At 48.0% G+C, this 17,945-nt stretch overlaps 1 protein-coding gene across 1 annotated transcript in view; it reads right to left on the bottom strand.

Moving 5' to 3' along the window:
* The window catches only part of GABBR1 (gamma-aminobutyric acid type B receptor subunit 1), a 190,217-nt gene that overhangs the window by 65,699 nt on the left and 106,573 nt on the right, over positions 1-17,945 (bottom strand). The window contains exons 4-6 of the mRNA XM_083424773.1: positions 7,263-7,466; positions 5,220-5,408; positions 1,839-1,871 (exon numbers count right to left, since the gene is read on the bottom strand). Coding sequence (XP_083280899.1) covers positions 1,839-1,871; positions 5,220-5,408; positions 7,263-7,466 — 426 coding nt within the window. The remainder of the gene's footprint in view (positions 1-1,838; positions 1,872-5,219; positions 5,409-7,262; positions 7,467-17,945) is intronic.

The following is a 17,945-nucleotide window of genomic DNA, read 5'->3' on the forward strand; positions in this document are numbered from 1 at the left end:
CACTACCCGAAGGAGTCTCCAAGTGGCTAACATTCTCCTTTCTCTTCCTCCCCCACAACAAACACTCTGTGAGGTGAGTGGGGCTGAGAGACTTCAGAGAAGTGTGACTGGCCCAAGGTCACCCAGCAGCTGCATGTGGAGGAGCGGAGACGTGAACCCGGTTCCCCAGATTACGAGACAACCGCTCTTAACCACTACACCACACTGGCTCCCTGTGAGGGGAACAGGGGGTCTCCTAACAACTCTCAGCACCCTTAACAAACTACAGTTCCCAGAATTCTTTGGGGAGAAGCCATGACTGTTAAAGTGCAGGTGCGCGCACCAAAACCCTCTCTTCTTTGTAGCTAGTTATGGTGAAAGAAACGGCATCTGCCACTGCAATCTTATGTAGAGCCTTCCCTTTGGGGTGGTAGCTTTCATTTATTAAATTGCAAAGGCTTGTTTCTGCCCTCAAGGAGTAAAGTGGGGAGAGTTCCCTGAAATGTATCATTTCAGGCTGTGTGTGATATATCAGTATATTTGAATACTGCCTCTTCCCCTTTTTTTCTCTCTCTCACACATCTCAACCTCCCTGCATGTGAAAATCTAGCCTATCAGGAGGAAGGTTTCCACCGAGCCTTCTCCTTGATCTACAGTATTTCTATATACAGTGGTACCTCGGGTTAAGTACTTAATTCATTCCGGAGGTCCGTACTTAACCTGAAACTGTTCTTAACCTGAAGCACCACTTTAGCTAATGGGGCCTCCTGCTGCCGCCGTGCCGCCGGAGCACGATTTCTGTTCTCATCCTGAAGCAAACTTCTTAACCTGAAGCACTATTTCTGGGTTAGCGGAGTCTGTAACCTGAAGCGTATGTAACCTGAAGCGTATGTAACCCGAGGTACCACTGTACAAGGAATGCTTCGCCCTGCCGACATGGAGGAGCATTGAAAATGCACCCCCTCCGCTCGCAGCCTTTAATGGAATCGCCCACAAAGAGCTTTTAACACTTACCATTTTACTGGTAAGAGAAAGTATTTAAGCAGATTGATTTGGATGTGGTGGGTTCATTTTTAAAGGCAGATGAATCAGTCGTCTACAAATCCTCCCATTGGGCCTCCTTTCCTCTGCGAACTTTGACCGCAGCAACAGCACTTGTGGCCAGCCTGGTGTAGAGACATGTAGCTCTCTAGTATTTGTTGGACTTCAATTCCCACCAGCCTCAGCAAGCATAGCCAGTGGTCAGGAATGATGGGAGCTGTAGTCTAGCAACATCTGGCGAGTCCCTTTTCTGCCCTAGCCAAAGGGACACAAGACTGAGCCGGCGTTTGAACTCCCATCTTCTCCCTAAAGCAACCGCTTGCCTATTCCTTCTCCTTGCTTGTTATCTCTGCCACGTTATCAACCCTCTACTTTAGCTTGGTCCAAGAAGAGCTTTGAGCTGTGTGTTATTCCAGCAAGGGGATGTAGGTCAGCCTGGGATTAGGGAGGGATGTGGAATCTGTATGTAGTCCCTCGTGATGCTAAGGCACCTTCCTTTCTCCAGACGTCTACTCAAATGTAAGGTCTGCTGAGTTCAGTGGGACCTACTGCCAGGCAGGCGTGTGTACAAGTTTGCAGCCTGAGTCTCACTACTGGGTTCAGGATCCCATTGGGGCAGGGAGGGGCGTCAAAGCTCTGTCTACTATCAAGTCCTTTAGGGTCAGCTGGAGTTGGTTGCAAGAAGCAAAGGCAGCCGTTTGTCACAAGGAAAACCACACAAGCCAAGGCCAAGGATTCGGCAAAGCGGAAGGGTGAAGGCGAGACATCTTTGCAGATGTGGGAGAGCAAGGGGGAAGGGCAGTCAGAACACAACTCACCTGCTCCAGGTGTGTAAACAGGAGGGCGCCACACTGTGGAAGGGAGCAAGGTAGAAAAAGCCATCAGAACCAAAAGAGAGGTCTGTCCCCAATATTAGGCAAACTGAGGCAACTGCCTCAGGCAATGGGCGTGGCAAATTTTCACCCCAGGGGCCTCCATGAGCTTTTTTGCCGGCCAGCCCACACACCCAGTTCCTGTGGGGACATGCAGAGCATCTATCCCACCCCATGTTTCCCTTTGAGGAAGAGGTCCTTTGTCAGAGCAAGGCATTCTGGGTAAGTTGGCCTGAGAGAGTGTCTCAACCACCACTGGTGGTTTTTTCACAGCAGGTAAGGTTTTTTTTTAAATAGAAATTTTAATTAAGTTTGTAAGGACAGATTAAATGATGCAGAATTGAGGGAACTCTTATCATCCTGTCAGCACAATTAAAAATACCTAGGATCATAAACCTTAATTGATTTAATTGGTATATAAATCTACTTTAATGGATCACTCAGGCATGTCCCAGCTGCAATCCCAAAGTGCGAACTTCTATTATTAAGGCTGAGGATGAAGTTCCTGCTTATTTTTGGAAGCTGTTTTGGTTCTGGTATGTTAAGGACAACCTTCTTCCATATGGTCCTCCCCCCCCCCCCACGCTCTGTTCAACATGAGGCCTTGCTCCAAGTACCACTTCATATGAAACGCAGCCAGCAGCCACCAGGAGCAGGGCCTTTTTGGTATCAGCCCCACTCCATAGATGTCATGACCCCAGACCCTAGGCCCTTGCAGTGTGCTGCAGAATACTCAAGACCATGAGATTTAGGCTGCTTCCTCAGTGGGGGAGAACCATCAGTACAATTTCCAGGAGCCTCCTGGCCAGATAACATAGCATCACCACCGCCCTCAGAGTCCACAGCTGTCTCTCCCGATCCCCAACTCTGCAGAAGTCAAGGACTGAAAAGTCAGACGAAGGCCAGTATAAGGCGACTTCCTCTGTGGACAGTGTACTATGTGTTCAGTTGGTTTTAGCTCCCAGCTTGGTACATAAGAGCTCCAGTGACGCTTGGAGCTGTCCTTGGTCCTGATTTTCTCTGCTTTCTGTCTAAGAGAGTTTCTGACCAGACTTGGCCTGCCTTGATCCAGCCTGTTTGGGGGTGACTTGGTTTTGCCGACCTAGACTGGACTTTACCTGCTTGATCTGGCCTTGCCTGTCATGGCTTAAGTTCACTGGGTACAACCCACTTGCCCTGTGAGGTTCAAGAGCCTATGGGACTGGATAATGGGATGTGTACTCAAAAGAAAAAATTATCAGGGTCCGACACTTCGTCCTTTTTAGAGTCTGCCCAAGACATGGCTGTTCCAGAAGGCCTGTAATTGATTGCTCTCTTTACTTTGTTATTTTTGAGATGTTTACCACCATTACTAATGTTTTACTTGATGACATTTGATGTCATCAAATTTCATATTGCCTCTTTTAAACTAACTGCACGACGGGCTCTTATGCAAGCCTCTGTGAATTCCACTTTGTGCGAAGGGCAAGATATAAGGAAGCTCATAATAAGGGATCTCGGCAAAAGCCCTATTATGCCAACCAATATGCCTCTGCCAGGACAGAGATGCCAAGAGAATGGCTATAAGGGGCCAAAGTGGTGAGCCCTTCTTCATTCTTTGTCTGGCTCTTCCCCTTTGTCCTTACCTCCTTGGGTGACCCTGATGGGAGTATGAGACTGTGAACTCTGTACCCCAGGAATGGGGAGACTGCCACCCTCCAGGTGATGGGAGTCCAACAATTCTTGGGTGCTCACAAGTTTCCCATCCCTGCTGTACACTTTCTGTTAGGATATTTTCGTTCCACCTTAAAAGGGAGCAGGCTGTGTGAGTCACAAAGTCTGCGCATTTCCTGTTTTCACAGGATGTTTATGTTGTGTCTTTGCTTTCGTTTCTCTCTCTCTCTCTCTCTCTCTGCCGGAGACACTGAAGCAGGCAGTCATGTTTTTCTTTGTTCTGACCAACGCTGAATAAACTTGTAAATAATGCTCTCCTGACTGCATCTTTCGCTGTGCATTATCTGCTGATAGAGCGTGCACGGCTCTGGAATGTGGCAAGCTATTTCTGGAGCTCGTGTCGCTAATTGCTGATACTGCGTGTCTACGGGAGATCGATGGACGTCCGGAGACGACGTGGAGTCATGATGGACTTTGTCTCCCTGGCAGTATCCCAACACCTTCAGCCTCTGTCAGTGGTGCAAATTTACACCGGCCATCTATTGTGTGGCCACCAGTTTGCTGGCACAATCCAGGGGACTAGAGGCTTTCCTGAACCCCACCCCCAGCTCTTTCCATCCCAAAGCCTTTCTCACAACCCCATTCTTGCAACTCATCTCCTATATATTTTGGAAAGTTGCTTGCTTGTTTGGCATGCATTGGCACATTTCTTAAGACACCATAACCAAATATCCCATGATGATTCCTGAGATCCAGAAGCAGGTTCTTGTCTATGTTTAGATACAATTGGTCACTCTTTTTAATCAAGATGGCAGCCTGACCCTATCAGACCTGCACTGGTTTTAATCACCAGTATAAAAGCTGCACTGATTTTTAGTTTTCTTGAAATTCCCAAGCAAGTGCCTTATATTCCAGAGTGGGGCCCCCCCCAATAAAAATACCTGTTCATTCCTTACTCTCTCAGCAGAGAAGAGGAACAAGAGCCAGAGTGCATCATGTACCAAAAAAGTATCAAATATAACTGTTGTTGTGTTAATTCTAAGCCCATTATAACTATATATTTTAAAAATTCCTGGAAACTTCTGCTAGAGTCACAGATCCACACACTTTTTTCCTGAGTGAGAACTCTCTGCTCCAAATATAGTTACAGGTGTCCACAGGGGGTGCTGGTCGTGAAAGTAAAGTGCCGTATTTTTCGCTCTATAAGACGCACCAGACCACAAGACGCACCTAGTTTTTGGAGGAGGAAAACAAGAAAAAAAATATTCTGAATCTCAGAAGCCAGAACAGCAAGAGGGATTGCTGCGCAGTGAAAGCAGCAATCCCTCTTGCTGTTGTGGCTTCTGGGATAGCTGCGCAGCCTGCATTCGCTCCATAAAACGCACCCACATTTCCCCTTACTTTTTAGGAGGGAAAAAGTGAGTCTTATAGAGCAAAAAATACGGTAAAATACTGAAAGGGGAGCAGCAGGCCAGCTTCTCACTGAAAAAGATGGAATAATAGGACCTGTGCCTTTTTCGTTGCACATTTCAGGTTCCACAAATGAGAATCTAGGGGTTATGGTTCAATTATTGGGGGGGGGGGTGCAATTGTCGTTGTCGTCCCCCAACCCAGGACATCTATCCATTTGCCCTGATCCAACCACTCCACCCGCTGCCCTGCTTTGTGACTTACATTCGCAGACAGGCTTGGAGGAACTCCAGCGGCCCACCTTGGTGCAGTTGCTACGTGGGCTGCCCACCAGGTGGAAGCCAGGATTGCAGCGATACTCCACCCAGGTGCCCTCCACAGGCACCCGCTCAATCGCCCGGACATGCACTTGCCCGTTCTCCAGGCTCAGATGCATCTTGGGACAGGTGCGCACTGCAGGGGGAAAGAAAGAAGCAGTCATTTGAGAAGCACGGCCCGATGACTAGAGTATGTAGCTTGGCTTGGTAGCATAAGTATACCTGAAGGGGTGTCTCCACCCTCATCGTTCAACCCAGACACTGAGGTCCAGCGCCGAGGACCTTCTGGTGGTTCCCTCACTGCAGGAAGCCAAGTTACAGGGAACCAGGAAGAGGGCCTTCTCAGTAGTGGTGCCTGCCCTGTGGAACGCCCTCCCATCAGATGTCAATTAAATAAACAACTATCTGACTTTTAGAAGACATCTGAAGGCAGCCCTGTTTAGGGAAGTTTTTAATGACTGATGTTTTAATGTATTTTTAATCTTTTGTTGGAAGCTACCCAGAGTGGCTGGGGAAACCCAGCCAGATGGGTGGGGTATAAATAAATTATTATTATTATTATTATTATTATTATTATTATTATTATTATTATTATTCACTTAGAGCTATTTACACTTGGACATCACGTGATCCCGTTGAATCAAGGAGAGCTCCCCAGCCGCACACCTGTGCTTTCAGGATGCCAGGTATAGGAGTTCCCATCTCCCTTCTGGTGGCTCACCAATAAGAATTAACGAGCATTTGGTAGATTTAGGGTCTTTTTATTACAACATTCTGTTACCAGCACAGACAGGCAACTCTCTGCAAATACATTAGTTGCCTCCTCTGACTCCTCCTTGCGATTTCTGCAGCAAGAAGCGCGCCAAACGGAAGTTCCTCCCCCCGTGTTTCCTTTGCTGTCTGACACTCTCGGACCTCTGAGTTTGGGGGGAGGGAGGGGATTCCCTCCTACTCTTGACCGATATATTGCCCAGTTGCCCCCTCCCTTCTGGTTGCTTAGCTACTATCTCAAAGCTGGGCAGCTCCTCTCTCAACTGTGCAGCTTGTGTGTCTGCCTATCTCCCTGCTATTCCACCTGGCCTTTAATTTGAATTCAGCCTCATCTTTTATTTCCCTTCTCTTCCCTCCCCTTTTATGAAGATCACCCGCTCTGAGACCCCACAGCTAATTCTCCCCTGGTCTCCTCGCTGGCCCAAGTAGGACCAATTCAGCCAGCTAGCCCTGGGGATTATCTAATGCATATTTCCCCTAAATTGATTTCTGAATTTTGAATTTTATTGTTATTCATGTTTTCATACTGTATTTTACGCTGATTTTACAATTAAGTGTTTTAAAGTTGTTGTTGGCCGCCCTGAGCCCAGTTTCTGAACTGGGAAGGGCGGGGTATAAATAAATAAATAAATAAATAAATAAATAAATAAAGGGGGTGGGCGAATATTTCCTTTCCTCTTCTGTTAGGATCTGACCTTCCTGCGATTGCATTTCCCAATCTTCCAATTCAGACCAGCCCCTGGCACAGGAGGGGTGTCATCCCATCCAAAGCAGGTAAAACCCCAGCCTCAAGAGCTACCAGACCACTTGCCAAGATTCAGATTCAGCTTAACTGACCCTCATCCAACTCATTGCTAAGTCTGGACAGTGGTTCAGCCCCTCTCCGCAGCCTGGCCTGGCTCTGGGGGCAAGGAGAAAGACATGCATGGCAATAACTGTTATGCACTGAAGTTCTCACCCTGGGCCAGCAGGGGGATACTGTAGATAGTTATGCAAATAAGGGATCGAAAGTGACGTTCAGTGATTGGATAGTTTTAGAAAATTGTTACAGTTACGTTGTACTGGAGCTCTATATAAGCAGGCTGGCTGAGCCCTTCAGTTCAGTTCTGTTCTGGCCTCTGAATAAACAGGAGCTGTTTGAAGAATCGCTGTGTCATCTGATATGTTCACCCACAACTTAACAATAACAACTCTTCCCCCTCTGCCACATGGGACTCACAGCAGCGGCTCTCGACATCGCTGTCCGTCCAGGTGCCGTTGGACAGGCACTTCCGCACTTTGGGCCCCACGATCTCGCGCTCGGGCCGGCACACGTATTCGATCTCATAGTCAAAGGGCAGGAAGCGGGCACTCTGGACCTGTTCGCGAGTCAAGCCTCGGTAGCGGATGCCGCCATCCCAAGGAGGGAAGATGAGTTTGCAGCCTGGGAGGGGAGAGGGAGAAGAAGAGGTGGTGGGAAGGGGGGAAGGCAAGGTAGAGGAGGGGAAAAAGAAGAAGGAAACAATTCAATTTTATTTTATTTAAAGCAGTGATCAGCACTGGTTTATAAGCAGCCTGCACCATGAGAATCTGTGTGCTGTACTGCTTAGGATCTTGGATGCCTGAGTTCAAATCTCGATTCAGCCACAATGCTTTTCGGGTGACCTGGAGCCTATCATTTTTTGACCCTACATAACTCCATTCTTATCCATTCTGAAGGAAATCAGCCCTGAGTGCTCACTGGAAGGACAGATCCTGAAGCGGAGGCTCCAGTACTGTGGCCACCTCATGAGAAGAGAAGACTCCCTGGAAAAGACCCTGATGTCGGGAAAGATGGAGGGCACAAGGAGAAGGGGACGACAGAGGACAAGATGGTTGGACAGTGTTCTCGAAGCTACAAACATGAGTTTGACCAAACTGCGGGAGGCAGTGGAAGACAGGAGTGCCTGGCGTGCTCTGGTCCATGGGGTCACGAAGAGTCGGACACGACTAAACAACAACAACAACAAACTCCACAAGGCTGTTGTGAGAATAGAAAGCACATGATTTCATTCATATATGCCACCTTATGGAATCTTACGGAATGAAAATAATAACTTCCTTCTTTGGAGATTTTAAAGCAGAGGTTGGATGGCCATTTGTCATAGATGCTTTAGCTGAGATTCCTGCATTGCAGGGGGTTGCAGGACTAGACAGCGGTTCTCAACCTGCGGGTCCCCAGATGTTGTTGGACTACAACTCCCATCATCCCTGAGCTCTGGCCTTGCTAGCCTAGGGGTGATGGGAGTTGTAGTTCAACAACATCTGGGGACCCACAGGTTGAGAAAGGCTGGGCTAGGATGACCCTTGGGGTCCCTTCCAACTCTAGAATTCTATGATTCTATAACACAATTTTAAAAATGGGTCCCCCTCTAAATCTGTCCTGGGAGGTCCCCCAAGCCCTCCAGAGCAGATCTATGGATGCCACAGGCCACATGCGAAAGGAGGAGAGATTCGGGGAGTCCAGCTACCCAAGCGGAAGTTGTTCCACTGCGTGTTTGCTGAGCTGAACGCTGCCCAGCATGCTAGAAATAAAAGAAGCATTTAAAATACAATTAAAAAGTACACCGCATCTAGCACAGCACATTGCAACTGCTACAACAAGCAGAAACATCATGAAGTGGTCATCCAAGACCCTAAGCAATTTTCAGGCGGCCCGTTGGAATAAACGTTTGGGAGCCAATTCAGGCACGCTACAAAAATCTTTACACAGCGAAGGAAATCTTTGGCGAAGGAATTCTGCCACATGCGATGTGAGTTATTTTACATAGATACCCTCTAAAGCAGGGGTCAGCAAACTTTTTCAGCAGGGGGCCGGTCCACTGTCCCTCAGGCCTTGTGGGAGGCCAGACTATATTTTGAAAAAATAATAATGAATGAATTCCTATGCCTCACGAATAACCCAGAGATGCATTTTAGATAAAAGAAGAAGAAGAAGAAGAGTTTGGATTTGATATCCCGCCTTTCACTCCCCTTCAGGAGTCTCAAAGCGGCTAACATTCTCCTTTCCCTTCCTCCCCCACAACAAACACTCTGTGAGGTGAGTGGGGCTGAGAGACTTCAGAGAAGTGTGACTGGCCCAAGGTCACCCAGCAGCTGCATGTGGAGGAGTGGAGACACGAACCCGGTTTCCCAGATTACAAGACTACCGCTCTTAACCACTACACCACACTGGCTCTCAAAAGCACACATTATGCTCATGTAAAAACACACTGATTCCTGAACCGTCTGCGGGCCAGATTTAGAAGGCGATTGGGCCAGATCCGGGCCCCGGGCCTTAGTTTGCCTCTCCATGCTCTAAAGGTTACCAAACTGCATCAGCACAGAGGGAATACAGAGAGCCATTTCCCAAGTTGATAACTACTCCTCAGTGAGCAGGCAGCCACCTGGGGTGCTGATCAGCCATACTGCCTGCCCACCTGGAGAGGGTTTTTATCGCACTTCCGCAACCAATTAAGGAATCCAGGGAAGAAGAGGAGCCGGTACAGCTCTCCTCAGCTCAGCGCTTGGGCGGATGCTCCAGGCAGATGGTGGCTCCCCGTATGGATTGATGCCCACAAGTTGCTACTTCGTAAATGGCCATCTGCATACGCCCCTAAATATAACAAATTATTCTATATGCTCCAGGCAGAAGAAGGGAGAGGCAGTGCATTAGCACTGTATATCTAGGGAAAGGGAGAAAGCGGGTGGGTCACAAGACCAGAGGAGGATGGAATATTCAGACCAGGGAGACCTGGATTCAAATCACCTACTTAGGGATGTCCCAACCTGGCTCACACTAGAGGAATGTTTGAAAGAGCTGGGTATGTTTAGCTTGGACGAGAGATTAAGGGGAGGCACTTTACAATGAAAGCGACATTATGGGACTTTGAACAGTTTGTAAAAGCTGCTGAGAGTTGTTAGGAGACCCTCGCAGAGCCACAGTTCTCAGAGAAGTTTAACGGTCAGTCCTACTTCCCAGGGAATCTGGGAATTGTAGCTCTTTGACGGGAATTGGGAAGGGACAACTCTCAGCACCCTTAACAAACTGCAGCTCCCAGGAGGCTGTGGGGAAAGCCATGACTGTTCAATTAGCAGCGGGTGGCGCTGTGGTCCGAACCACAGAGTCTAGGGCTTGCTGATCAGAAGGTTGGCGGTTCAAATCCCCGTGACGGGGTGAGCTCCCGTTGCTCCTGCCAACCTAGCAGTTTGAAAGCACGTCAAAGTGCAAGTAGATAAATAGGTACCACTCTGGCAGGAAGGTAAACGGTGTTTCCATGTGCTGCTCTTGACGAGGGCCTGCTCGTCGTCCGCAATAAATCAGTCTCACACCAAGATAGATTGAAGGAATCTCACAGCCTCAGGAGCTGTTGCCCACATTTATTTTGTACAGTACAAGCATACAACATTGTATCAGCCGGCAGACAAAGACAGTACCATACCTGGGCATCATGCCACCCTCAGGCTATGCTACGTGGACCAATCATTGAAATAGCATGAGCTGTTCACGCGCTGTTCATGCTCCAAGCAACGCTTCTTGCTTGACCCTGTAATAAACTTTCGCCCATGCCCTTATGCACAAGCAACCATTTCCCTACATGCTCTGGTTTCACCAGATTAGCGGCTTAGTCATGCTGGCCTCATGACCCGGAAGCTGTACGCCGGCTCCCTCAGCCAATAAAGTGAGACGAGTGCCGCAACCCCAGAGTCGTCTGCGACTGGACCTAACGATCAGGGGTCCCTTTACCTTTACCTTACCTTCAAATATCTGAAGGGCTGTCATTACAGAAGAAGATGGAGCAGAGCTGTTCTCTGTTGCCCCAGAGGGCAGGACTAGAAACTAAATTGCATTTCAACTGAATGCCAAGAGAAACTTCCCAACGTGGGCATAGCCGGGGGGGGGCAGGGAGGGGCAGCTGTCCCACCACCAATAAAAATCAATAAATATATATAGCAAACTGAGGTTCTGCCCACTCCCCCAAACAAAAGGCCACCCCCCTAATAAAAATCCTGGCTACGCCCATGGTAGGGCTTGTTTGACCATGGGACAAGCTGCCTTGGGAGGAAGTGGGCCCTGGAATTTGCTGCCAAGGAGTGTGGTGGAGTCTCCTTCTTTGGAGGTCTTGAAGCAGAGGCTTGACAACCATATGTCAGGAGTGCTCTGATGGTGTTTCCTGCTTGGCAGGGGGTTGGACTCGATGGCCCTTGTGGTCTCTTCCAACTCTATGATTCTCCTTTGCGGCAGGTATTTCAGCAGAAGGACAGTGGCCACCCCTTCCGTGTGCTGTAATTGCATCATCTGGCAACGCTGATCTTGCGTCGAGTGAGGGGGTCAGGCTGGATGACCTCCATGGTCCCCCCTCGGCTCTCTCAGTCTGTAACCTGGGTGACCTCGATGGCACAATTGCCCTTCCTTAGCAACAAGCAGCCATTTGCCTGCTCACACACCGCGGGTAACTAAATCAAGGCTCCCTGCAAGACCGTAGCCCCTACTCAAAGCGAGTGACCTCATCTGACAGTGAGTAATTCTGATGCAAAGAGGCAGCGCGATTACCTGCCCATAAAGGAAATTGCCTGTTCGTTTCTTTGCATTAGTCACCACTCTTGGCCTTACCTCTTCCAAGTTGAGGCACCCACTCAGAAGAGAGAGCTGTTTCCATCTCAGCTGGCCATTAGGAAAACGCGTAACGAAAGAACAGGTATGTGGTTTTTCTTATTTCCTCCTCCCTCCCAATTCGATTTTCCTCTGATGTCGTGCCTTTGTAGATTGCAAGCGTGGTGGGCAGGAACTGCGTTGTGTTTATTGACTTGTAAGCCACCCCAGGAACCTCTTTTTAGGCTCCAAAATAAGCAACTCTTGGGAACCTTTTTTAAAAAAGAAAAATCGAAGAACGGGATAAAAAAAAATCTTTACACAATGTAAGAGGATACCTGCTGGGTCAGAACAGAAAGTTACCTTAGCAGCATAGCATCTTGTTTCCAACAGAGACCAGTAGATGCTTCTGGGCCTCTCTGGCTCCCCAGCAAATTGGCAGTCAATGAGCATTGACTATGTCTGAACATGGAAGTTCTGCATTCTATGGTGCCTCGTGAAGAAAAACTAGGGTTGCTCTTCCTTTAGGTTAAAAGCAACCCTTTTTTCAAAAGAAGGAGGAAACGGTGCCTCCGATGTTGATTCAGGAATAAGAAGTGTGCTCTGGCTTTCCTTAAACCGCACGCGGTTGATGTGAGAATAAAAGGGGAGAATTTGACATGGTTTGCTTTGAGTTCCTGCCCAGTGCTTGTCCGGAAGGGTTTGAAGATGCATAACTCTGCAAGAAAGAGAAAGAGGCCACAGGCTGACATGGAACTGCGGGGGTGGAGAGGGAGGGAAGAGCAGGCATCCAGGAAGGCTCATCATGAAAGGCTTTGTATTTTATTTTTTAAAATGGTATTGTTATCAGATAGGAATAAAACGGAGCTGTAATTAATCACCAGACACAAAGGTGAGGCTCTTAATTTAATAAAGCTAATTTAAGGTTCTGCCGAATGACCCCTTTATTCAGCATTCATCCTGATCTGCATATTGGGCATTTACTGAGCATCTCTTCTGATTAGTTTACAGGGTGTTTACATGCCATGTAATCATAGAATGTAGATATATAAATGCAACGTAATTAGAAATATTATATTCGAAATTTAGATAAATTTATATATAGCAAAATGGGACGCGGGTGGTGCTGTGGGTTAAACCACAAAGCCTAGGACTTGCCGATCAGAAGGTCGGCAGTTCGAATCCCCGCAACGGGGTGAGCTCCCGTTGCTCAGTACATGCTCCTGCTAACCTAGCAGTTCGAAAGCACGTCAAAGTGCAAGTAGATAAATAGGTACCACTCCGGCAGGAAGGTAAACGGTGTTTCCGTGTGCTGCTCTGGTTCACCAGAAGCAGCTTAGTCATGCTGGCCACATGACCCGGAAGCTGTACGCCAGCTCCCTCGGCCAATAAAGCGAGATGGGCGCCGCAACCTCAGAGTCGTCTGCGACTGGACCTAACGGTCAGGGGTCCCTTTACATTTACCTTATATATAGCAAAGGGAAGTCTATAGCAATTAGGTATATTTTAATCTAGTCAACTATGTGATAGGCTCATGTTACAGAACAAATGTGGATTTTGAATTTGATGTTTGTAATTCTTTTTCAGTTTTGGAATAAAGTTTAAAAATAAGAATAAAATCATAGAATTGTAGAGTTGGAAGGGGCCCCAAGGATCATCTAGTCCAACCCCCTGCAATGCAGGAATATGCAGCTGCCCCACACAGGGATCGAACCTGCAACCTCGGCGTTACCAGCACCATGCTCTAACCAACCGTCAATAGTCCGTTCACCCTACATTTCTCACTTCATTTCCCCATCACTTTCCAAACCACATAATATCTGGTCCCTTGCCCCCAATATTTAATTGTTTTCACATATTCATACAAGAAGCAACAACCAGTATTCAAGAACCCCACCCCCACAGACGCACCAAATTGTGTGTGTGTGTTTTAAAGTGGATTTATTATGCTAGGCAGGCAGATCACTTGAATCTGCTTTGATTATGCAAACCTAAAGTTCCGAGAGCTGCTAAAATCCTGCCCGGAAAATATAATCTGTCTGCAGATACCCTTATTAAGATAGTGAGGCGATAAATTAAAATAGAAGAAGCCGATCTAGGGAGATGGCTTCCGATGGATTTTAGGCTGATATGGCTGGTGAATCATCCAGCTAGGAGTGGGGACCCCCTGGAGATACCTGCTCTCATGATGTCTTCAAAAAATGGCGTGTGAATACAAATTCCTCTTTAAGCCTTCTCATTGGGAAGAACTGGCCATTTCTTCTCCCTTGGCAGGAGCCAATCACATGTATAAGAAAGGCTAATTATAACCCCCCTCCTAGGTAGGTTCTGGTTAGGAAGAAATGAGAACATAGAATGGAATTGTAGATCTGCAGAGCTGGAAGGGACATAGCTCAGCTGGTTAGAGCACCGTGGTGACAATGCCAAGCATGCAGGTTCGATCCCTGTATGGGAGAGGTGCATATTGCTGCATTGCAAGGGGTTGGAGTAGATGATCCTCAGGATCCCTTCCATGGTACTTTAAGGGAGGCTGTTTCTTTAAGATTCTGGAGGAGGCCCTGGGCCTATTTTCTTATGCCAATGGGACTGTGTTACTGGACAAGGTGTAGTAACTCAAGTCCCAGATACCTAAAAGCAGCTTCTGTTGAGCTTATCTATATCTACTTGAGGGAGAGAATGGGAGTTGTTTTCTGCAAATGGCTGAAGCACGGTCGCTGAGGTCTTGGCAGGCAGGTTGACAATGGCTCAGCAGCAATCCCTGTGCCCAGTTCTGGGCACCACAGTCTAAGGAGGACCTTGACAAGCTGGAATGTGTGCAGCGGAGGGCGACCAAGATGATCAAGGCTCTGGAAAGCAAGCCTTATGAGGAACGGTTGAGGGAGCTGAGTATGTTTGCCTTGGAGAAGACTGAGAGGTGATATTATGGCCATCTTCAAATAGCTGAAGGGCTGTCAAATGGACGGTGGAGCAAGCTTGTTTTTGGCAGCTCCGGTGGGGTAGGACCATAGCTGTCAACGTTTCCCTTTTTTAAAGGGAAATTCCCTTATTCCGAATAGGATTCCTCGCAAGAAAAGGGGAAAGTTGACAGCTATGTGTAGGACCCAATCCAATGGATTCAAGTTATAGGAAGGATATTCTGACTGAATATTAGGAAGGACTTTTTGACAGCAAGCGTCATTCTGACAGTGGAACAGACTCCCTTGGAAGGTAGAATCATAGAATCATAGAGTTGGAATAGACCACAAGGGCCATCGAGTCCAACCCCCTGCCAAGCAGGAACCACCATCAGAGCACTCCTGACATATGGTTGTCAAGCCTCTGCTTAGAGACCTCCAAAGAAGGACACTCCACCACACTCCTTGGCAGCAAATTCCACTGTCAAACAGCTCTTACTGTCAGGAAGTTCTTCCTAATGTTTAGGTGGAATCTTCTCTCTTGTAGTTTGGATCCATTGCTCCGTGTCCGCTTCTCTGGAGCAGCAGAAAACAACCTTTCTCCCTCCTCTATATGACATCCTTTTATATATTTGAACATGGCTATCATATGGTGATGGACTCTCCTTCCTTGGAGGTTTTTAAACAGAGGCTGGATGGCTATCTGCCAGGGTTTCTTTGGTTTTGATTCCTGCCTTCCAGGGGGTTGGAATAGATTACCCTTGGGGGTCCATACAACTCAACAATGCTGTGATTCTATGTGGAATGATTGGAACGATGCAAGTTAATGAACAGAGTGGGGCAAAAAATGGTCCAGGTATTCAGCATGACAGAATGCGTGAACCGCGGAGAGATGATGTGTCGGTTCGTGCGAGCATGAATCTCCTGATTCTTGTTCTTTGGGTTTGCCTGCACCAAGCTTACAGGGAGCTTGGTTTATACCGAGTCTTTATTCGGCATTTATTCCGATTTGTTTATAGGGCGCTTAAGCGACAATAAGCGTACGTCCTGATTTGCTTGCGGGGTGTTTAAACCGTCTTTCCGTTAATCATTCATTCATCCCACGCTTTTTAATGCACTTCCCCTGTCACTGCCCAAACCACAAAGAGTCTGTCGCAGCTTTAAAAAGAAGAAGGGAGAAAGGAGTGGATTTGTTGCTCTGGGGCAACAGAGCCCTCGAATCCACTTCAAATGCGCAAACCGGCGAGCGCACGCTCATATCCCTTCTGCAGAAAACGGTGACAGTCTAGAGGCGTCCCGTGTCATCCCCTTTCACTTGACAGATTGCATTTCTATGCAGCGTTCCATTCAACGAATCCCAAAGCGGCTTACAAACAAGCAGCAACAACAACAGCAACATGACAGAACATCATTCTACTGGCACAACTTATATAATTGTAATATACCGCTCCACCTCAAAGCCAAGGGAAAATACCAACACAAAAGCCTTTGACCGGCCTAATGCCACTATGGCTTATATATATATATTATTTAAGAAAAACAGGAAGCAGGCCTTTCTTGGAAGGTTGCTAAGGAAAGATGCGCCACCGGTTTGGTTTTGTGCCTTGGCTGAGCCAAGCCAAAAGGGAAGAAACAGGTGTGCTCAGTGCAGGAGAAAACCTGAGCTGCGCATGCAAATCGAGCAATTACTGTACCATGTAGTTGAGAAAAACACCCATTGGGGGAACTGACTTTCTTCCACATTATGGGAAGGATAAGGAATGATTGGGGGGAAACAATGAGTTCCTGATTACCATCAATACCTCACAGGGAGATTTATTCCTATGCTCACAATGTAGCTGCATTTATGTATGGATTTCTTTCTTCATCAAGAGGCTGCCAACTTTTCAACTGGCCCTGATAGCTGTGCCTCTAACAGCAGCATCATTTTAAGAGACGAAGATGTTGCTCTTCCGTACCTGTGAGTTTGTCCCGGAAGGCAAAGGGACTGGCTGGCTGGCTGCAGCTAGTGGTGATGGTGTTCCTGAGATACCACTTCAGGTTTCAGCTCTTGCTCCAAGTAGGAACTGTGCTCTGTCGGACTTTAAAGGTAAAGGAACCCCTGACCATTAGGTCCAGTCGTGGCCAACTCTGGGGTTGCGGCGCTCATCTCGCTTTACTGGCCGAGGGAGCCGGCGTACAGCTTCCGGGTCATGTGGCCAGCATGACTAAGCCGCTTCTGGCAAACCAGAGCAGCGCACGGAAACGCTGTTTACCTTCCCGCCGGAGTGGTACCTATTTATCTACTTGCACTTTGACGTGCTTTCGAACTGCTAGGTTGGCAGGAGCAGGGACTGAGCAACGGGAGCTCACCCCGCTGCGGGGATTCGAACCGCCGACCTTCTGATCGGCAAGTCCTAGGCTCTGTGGTTTAACCCACAGCGCTACCTGCATCCCTTGTTGGACCTTAGAAAGGGGTATAAAATGGTCATGAGGAGCAATGGGAATAGGGCTCTCCCAAGGCCATTCAAACGAAACAGGAGGAAAAAGCAGGTGCCAACAAGGGTGACTGGGTCAGCTGGAAGGAACACAATTCCCAGAGTTCCCTGGGAGGAGGGATTGACTGTTGCAGCACTCTGAGAACTATAGCTCTGCGGGGGAACAGGGGTCTCTTACCAACTCTCAGCACCCTTAACAAACTTCAGTTCCCAGGATCCGTACCACTTTAAACAGCCAGGTCTGTTTAAAGGGGTATGATGCTGCCTTGAAAATATAGTGCCAATGGGGAATCTCTCTAGATCAGGGACTGGCAACCTAAGGCCCATGGGCTCCCGAACTGAGCCGCCCAGTCAGCGAATCCCCTCGCGCTGCGCTAAACTGGCGCAGCGTGGTGACTTGCTTCCACGGCACCGGAAACAGTGTCTGTGCATGTGCAGATGCCGGAAATTGCATCTGTGCCGATGCCGGAAATCGCACCTTCGCAGACACAGATGCCGGAAATCGCGTGTGTCTGCACAATCCAGCCCATGGAGGGATCTCTGCTGAAGTGAACCGGCCCAGGCGAGATAAACCTTGCTGACCCCTGCTTGGATCTGCCAGGATCTGTAGGCAACTGCCCTGTGGTGTGAGCAACTTTAACAGCAGGTAGCAAATTCCCAGTGAAGCATTTTTGAGCCCAGGAATGACTCTGCCCTATAAATCCCCAAAATTTTCAGACCCAGGGCCTAGCAGTTTTCAGGCAGTATATAAAGAATATTTGTTATTGTTATTAGGCAGCATTCAGATTAGCAGGCCTATTAAAAGGAATGGACAAGGGGTCTAGATTCAGCTGTTTTCTCAGAGTAATCTATTATTGTCCTTATCCTGCCTTTCTTCTAAGAATGTGTCCAATCCGCTTTTAAAGGCTTCCAAGGTGGTAGCCACCATTGGTTCCTGTGGC

Source organism: Podarcis tiliguerta, assembly GCF_965153285.1.
Source record: "Podarcis tiliguerta genome assembly, chromosome: 2".
Classification (NCBI taxonomy): Eukaryota; Metazoa; Chordata; class Lepidosauria; order Squamata; family Lacertidae; genus Podarcis; species Podarcis tiliguerta.